The 6805-nt window shown below is 36.4% G+C and overlaps 1 protein-coding gene across 1 annotated transcript; it reads left to right on the top strand.

Annotated features, from left to right (window-relative positions):
- Positions 1 to 216: 216 nt before the first annotated feature.
- LOC137614501 (protein FAM47A-like) lies at positions 217 to 1425 on the top strand. Its single transcript, XM_068344300.1, has one exon. The coding sequence runs from the start codon at positions 217 to 219 to the stop codon at positions 1423 to 1425; it is 1209 nt and encodes a 402-aa protein (XP_068200401.1).
- Positions 1426 to 6805: the final 5380 nt, after the last annotated feature.

The raw sequence follows: 6805 nt of genomic DNA, 5'->3' as shown, positions 1-6805 counted from the left end.
CGTACTACATTGGCTGCTCATATGATCCATCCACCGATACGTACTACATTGGCTGCTCATATGATCCATCCACCGATACGTACTACATTGGCTGCTCATATGATCCATCCACGGACACGTACTACATTGGCTGCTCATATGATCCATCCACCGATACGTACTACATTGGCTGCTCATATGATCCATCCACCGATACGTACTACATTGGCTGCTCATATGATCCATCCACGGATACGTACTACATTGGCTGCTCATATGATCCCTCCACGGACACGTACTACATTGGCGGCTCATATGATCCATCCACGGACACGTACTACATTGGCTGCTCATATGATCCCTCCACGGACACGTACTACATTGGCTGCTCATATGATCCATCCACGGACACGTACTACATTGGCTGCTCATATGATCCCTCCACGGACACGTACTACATTGGCTGCTCATATGATCCATCCACGGACACGTACTACATTGGCTGCTCATATGATCCCTCCACGGACACGTACTACATTGGCTGCTCATATGATCCCTCCACGGACACGTACTACATTGGCTGCTCATATGATCCATCCACGGACACGTACTACATTGGCTGCTCATATGATCCCTCCACGGACACGTACTACATTGGCTGCTCATATGATCCATCCACGGACACGTACTACATTGGCTGCTCATATGATCCATCCACCGATACGTACTACATTGGCTGCTCATATGATCCATCCACGGATACGTACTACATTGGCTGCTCATATGATCCCTCCACGGACACGTACTACATTGGCTGCTCATATGATCCATCCACCGACACGTACTACATTGGCTGCTCATATGATCCCTCCACGGACACGTACTACATTGGCTGCTCATATGATCCATCCACCGAGACGTACTACATTGGCTGCTCATATGATCCATCCACCGATACGTACTACATTGGCTGCTCATATGATCCATCCACGGATACGTACTGCATTGGCTCCTCATATGATCCCTCCACGGACACGTACTACATTGGCTGCTCATATGATCCATCCACCGATACGTACTACATTGGCTCCTCATATGATCCATCCACGGATACGTACTACATTGGCTGCTCATATGATCCCTCCACGGACACGTACTACATTGGCTGCTCATATGATCCATCCACGGATACGTACTACATTGGCTGCTCATATGATCCCTCCACGGACACGTACTACATTGGCTGCTCATATGATCCCTCCACGGACACGTACTACATTGGCTGCTCATATGATCCCTCCACGGACACGTACTACATTGGCTGCTCATATGATCCATCCACGGATACGTACTACATTGGCTGCTCATATGATCCCTCCACGGACACGTACTACATTGGCTGCTCATATGATCCACCGATATGTACTACATTGGCTGCTCATATGATCCATCCACCGACACGTACTACATTAGTTGCTCATATGATGCCCCAACATGATATACATTAGCAGTTCATGGACCAACCGATACGAAATACATTAGCTGCTCATATGATCCACCAACAAGACATTAGCTGCTCATTTGATCCACCTAAATGTAATACATTACCTCCTCATATGATCCACCAATACGTAATAGATTAGTCTCTCATATGACCCACCGAGAGACCAAAGTAAAAAGTATAAACACTAATGGAACTGGAAGGGCTTCCAGAGGCCTTCGGATTCAGATGTAAAGAATCTCTCAAAGATTCATTAGTGAATCGACAGTTGCTTTGACCTTTGTGCCGACGGACTAATGGATCAATTCCAAATTCCTCTCTAGAGTGATTGGATGCTTTAAAAGGTGTCAGTATTGCTGCGTTGCAATTTAGACACAGTTTAGTAATAGAAAAAATGTTGATGGATATTGGCAGTGGTTAAGGGATTGAATAAACGTTATAGCAAGTGGGTGATACGAAATAAAACCATATAAGAAACAATAATAAAAACAGAAGGAATAGAATTAAAGAAAAAAAACGTATAGTTCTTATTTTGAAGAAAAACTGGAAAGAATTTTAATTGTGATCAAAGGCCAATACACTTGAAGGTTTCAGGATATTTGTAATGTTTAAAAAAAAAAAAAACATGAAAATTATAATAATAATAATTACATAATAATGATGATAATAATATCATAAGTATCTATGAGAAAACGTTATATAAGCGCATATGTATTTGTCAATTTGTTTATAAATCGTACGTGTCTATCTATCTATCTCTATTTATCTATCTATCTATCTATTCACTTATAATCCCTTAATTCATTTTTTATCAGCACTTTCCTTGGCATCTATAAGGGTCTATAGTGGGGATGAATTAAAAAAGGTATTCACGTTATATAAATTGATTTCCACTAGATTTGTTAGCAATGAATTGTATCTGCGTTCATCCATGAATCTCTGAATATATATATATATATATATATATATATATATATATATATATATATATATATATATATATATATATATATATATATATATATATATAAATATATATATATATATATATGCCTGAGAGAGAGAGAGAGAGAGAGAGAGAGAGAGAGAGAGAGAGAGAGAGAGAGAGAGAGAGAGAGAGAGATTGGAAAAATACTCAGAGCGAAAAGAAAATATTTGAAAAACTTTTCTGGATGATTGAGTGTGTAGGGAGTTTGTCAGAAAGTTAAAAGCTGTAAATTATATATAAAGAAAAAATCATTCCAATTCCCCTGGTATAAATGTAGCATTGCCTTTCCTGTTTTTTTTCTCTCTCTTTTTTTTCCGCTGGAAATATCCAGGGATAAAAGTTACTACAAAGGTATACAAAACTGTTTTTCAACAGTACTCGTACCTGACCTCAATCTAAATTGCCCTTTAAGAGTTATTCTCGCTTCTCAACTATTTATTATTTTCATGTAATTAATTTTTCTCCTAAGTTGTGTAGGTTATGTAGACTTACTTCTTAATACTCTTCTTATGCCATAGCTATACTTGACAGTATACTGTTGTTTAAGACGATCCGTAGTACTGAAGAAATTTTGTTGGTATAAATATTGAAGATAGTCTAGGGTTCCTATCAGACTTCTAATAGTTAATCGTAAATTAAATTTGCTTTTGATAGGTACCTGTGATGAAATATATTGTTATCTTTTTCAGTTTCAAAATGGTATGAATATATATGAGAGAGAGAGAGAGAGAGAGAGAGAGAGAGAGAGAGAGAGAGAGAGAGAGAGAGAGAGAGAGAGAGAGAGAGAGAGAGAAACTTAATCTTTACTCCTTCGTTCTGTTAGGTAAATATCCCAAAACAAACTCGAGATAGAAAGGTCTAACTTTTCTCAAGGGGGCAAAAGATTAAGAGAGAGAGAGAGAGAGAGAGAGAGAGAGAGAGAGAGAGAGAGAGAGAGAGAGAGACTTAATCTTTACTCCTTCGTTCTGTTAGGTAAATATCCCAAAACAAACTCGAGAAAGAAAGGTCTAACTTTTCTCAAGGGGGCAAAAGATTAAGGGAGAGAGAGAGAGAGAGAGAGAGAGAGAGAGAGAGAGAGAGAGAGAGAGAGAGAGAGAGAGAGAGAGACGCGATACATGAAAGTGATTAAGGCCTCAGGGCATTCCATGGAATCTGGAAACTAATTTAAATGCTCTTTGCAAAGTTGCTAATACGAGGACATCGACAGCTACTCTTATTTGACCCAGAGTTTAAGACGGTGTCTAATACCAGTGAAAGACTTGAACATTATGATAAATGTGATATCAATAGATCACATAAATGAAATGTCTAAGAATTAATTTGACGGGAAATAGTAGGTATTCAAACCAAGCTATTCCTAAGATTAGAAATAATTAGAGAAAGTCTGAAGAGAAAAACATCTTAATATAGCACTAGAGTAGCAATTAAAGGAAATGGAAAGATCACTATCGAAGATGAGGATTATTACAGATCCATCCATTGAGCATTTAGAGAACTAATGACTCGATTCATAGGAAATAGGCCTGCCAGACTAATGACTTGTTTATGAGAATTCGGGAGGAATAGAATTATACATCTGATGCCTATAATAATATAGAGAAATGTTGTATTGGTTTAGAAAAGAAATAAAGAAAATCCTTATATGATCTTGACTCAGATGGAGAAAAGGGAACTATCATATATTTATTTTGGGAATTATTTCACGGAAATATCTTCGAATTAGTTGTTATCAGGACGTAGATACTTCATACATTGGTAGAGAGAGAGAGAGAGAGAGAGAGAGAGAGAGAGAGAGAGAGAGAGAGAGAGAGAGAGAGAGAGATGCAATAATGTAAAGAGAAGAGGAGAGGATAGTCGTAATGAAAATAAACTAAGGAAACTAAAACTCATAATAAAGTATCCAACGTCAACATCAGTTAAAGTATACCCATAAAATCCTCTTATTTGTGTATTCCAATAGTTATATTTCAGAACTGCTTACCAAAAGTATTATCAAACATCCCTTCCTGGCTTTTAGAGCCCCGTTTAGCTTCCCCATGTGTTGGTTAAACGAGTTTTAAAAGCTCCTTCACTTCAATCAATTTTATGGACTTTTTTTACCACTCTGGAACTCTTAAGCACTTCCAGGAAGTGACTCAGTTGCTATTTCTTTCGTTTGATCACCTTTTTATGAGTAACTACTCCACGCCTCCATGCCTGTCAATCAATTAACTCTCTCTCTCTCTCTCTCTCTCTCTCTCTCTCTCTCTCTCTCTCTCTCTCTCTCTCTCTCTCTCTCTCTCTCTTATAGAGTTGAGTGGTATCTTAGAAAATTATTTTCTAAATTCCAATTACTGTTCTTTACATGAATAGAAATAAATACTATCGCTGAGTAGGAATTTATCTCCGCTGCATAAGTGTATCAACATGCAAGTATGTATTCATGTGTAATAGTAGGTAAGAGAGAGAGAGAGAGAGAGAGAGAGAGAGAGAGAGAGAGAGAGAGAGAGAGAGAGAGAGAGAGAATAAATTAATGATTTTGATTGAAGTTTTGACCCTAACATTATTATTATTACTATTATCATTATTATTATTATTATTATTATTATTATTATTATTATTATTGTTATTATTATTATTATCATTATTATTATTATTATTATTAGCTAAGCTACAACCCTAGCTGGAAAAGCGGGATTGTATATGCCCAAGGGCTCCAACCTTAAATTTATTGGGATGTAAAAATACACACTTACATCTCTTAATATATAAGGTTTTCATTTCATCCCATCCACGACACTAATATGTTTTAAATCTCTAGTTAAGTAAGAAGGCAAAAAGTCCTTCCCAAGAAATAAATGTTCTATATTCCGCATATAATGAAAATTCTCAACAATAAATACATAAACAAATTTACCAAACAGTATTATCATACATTTCACTTCCCTTCTCATCTGTCATGAGGAAAAAGACTGAAATTTATGAGCAAAACAATCCTAAACATAAGAATGGAAAATAAGCAAAATAACGAGAACCTAAAGTTATAAGAATAGAAAAATAAGCAAGATAACAGGAAGCTAAAGATATAAAGATAAAAAGATAAGGTAATCCTGAACCGGAGGATTAGGAAAATAAATCTCAATTTTTCATCTTTAGTGAAGAAAATATATGATTCTCCTTCTGGCTATTGTGAAGGGCTGTCCCAGTGCCTAAAGTACGTGAGTTGTTGACAGTTGCATCAGATTTATGTTGGCTATTCCTTCCTCTTCATTCTCCCCTTAATAGGAATCCAGGAATGGTAGGAATCCTTGAATGTTAGGAGAATAGATCCTTCTTCGTCCTATTGTTGTATGCATTTTGTGACGGCCAGGAGGGAACTCTTCAAAGGACTTTCTTCCTTTTATTGTTGTATGCATTTTTGGCGGGATGGAGACTCTTTAAATGACGTGAATTGTGGAGGTATTTTTACTTTATCTCCTGTCATTACTAATCATTTGTAGTTATAACATTTCGTCGGTCAATAATGCAACGTTTGGGTAGTTTATTTATTTAAATATTCTTTATAAATCATAGAGCTGATGGATATAGGGATATCATTAGCCTTTCTTGGTGCAATTAGTCATCTTAAACTCTTAGTCTCCTTTTTTTTTTTTTTTTTTAGCTTTTCTTGGTGCAATTAGTTATCTTGAACTCTTAGTCTCCTTTTTTTTTTTTGCTGAATTGGGTTCTGCATAATATTACAATCGCAAATTATTAAGGTTAGATATTTCTTCACGAGTATATGTTGACTTCCATTTTATGTAGCCGATAGAAGTAGTTGGGCAAAAATTTGATAACTATACCAAATACTGCCAACAAAGTAAAATACATAAAGACGTGATTTAGAATACATTGATTCTCCCGTAGTATTCGTAACAAGTGCAAAAAGATAGAAACAAATCATTAATGAAATCAATAAATACTTCTATCCATTTTCAAATAAAACTAGAAGGTTTGTGACACTAACATCTCAGCCGCTGTCCTTATAGGCTACAATTTGAAATGTCAGTTTCCAGTTTTTATTTGGAAATCAATTATAAAAGCCGTTACTAAAGTAGTGCCACTTGGCAATAAGCATTCAATGACTGACAGAAAATGAATGAATGATTTCGAAGATTATGTGGTAAAGATCTTGTTTTAGGAGAAGATTGAGGAAGCTGGCTGACGAAGAAGAAGAAAAGGTGGAGGATAGAAATAAGAATAGGATAAAAAGAATTAGGGAAGGAGGGCGTATAGGAGGAAGATGAAAATAGGGTTAGTGTAAAAAAAAGAAGGGTAGGTGGAGGAAGTTTTAACACTAATACAGGAACATAAATTCA

The sequence above is a fragment of the Palaemon carinicauda genome, chromosome 20 (genome assembly GCF_036898095.1).
Source record: "Palaemon carinicauda isolate YSFRI2023 chromosome 20, ASM3689809v2, whole genome shotgun sequence".
In the NCBI taxonomy this organism is placed as follows: Eukaryota; Metazoa; Arthropoda; class Malacostraca; order Decapoda; family Palaemonidae; genus Palaemon; species Palaemon carinicauda.
The sequence above is the reverse complement of the archived record's forward strand: the minus strand, read 5'-3'. Positions and strand labels throughout refer to the sequence as shown.

What these genes read in the sequence shown, in the direction of transcription:
- LOC137614501 (XM_068344300.1), top strand. Translation starts at nt 217, where the DNA reads ATGATCCATCCACGGATACGTACTACATTGGCTGCTCATATGATCCCT.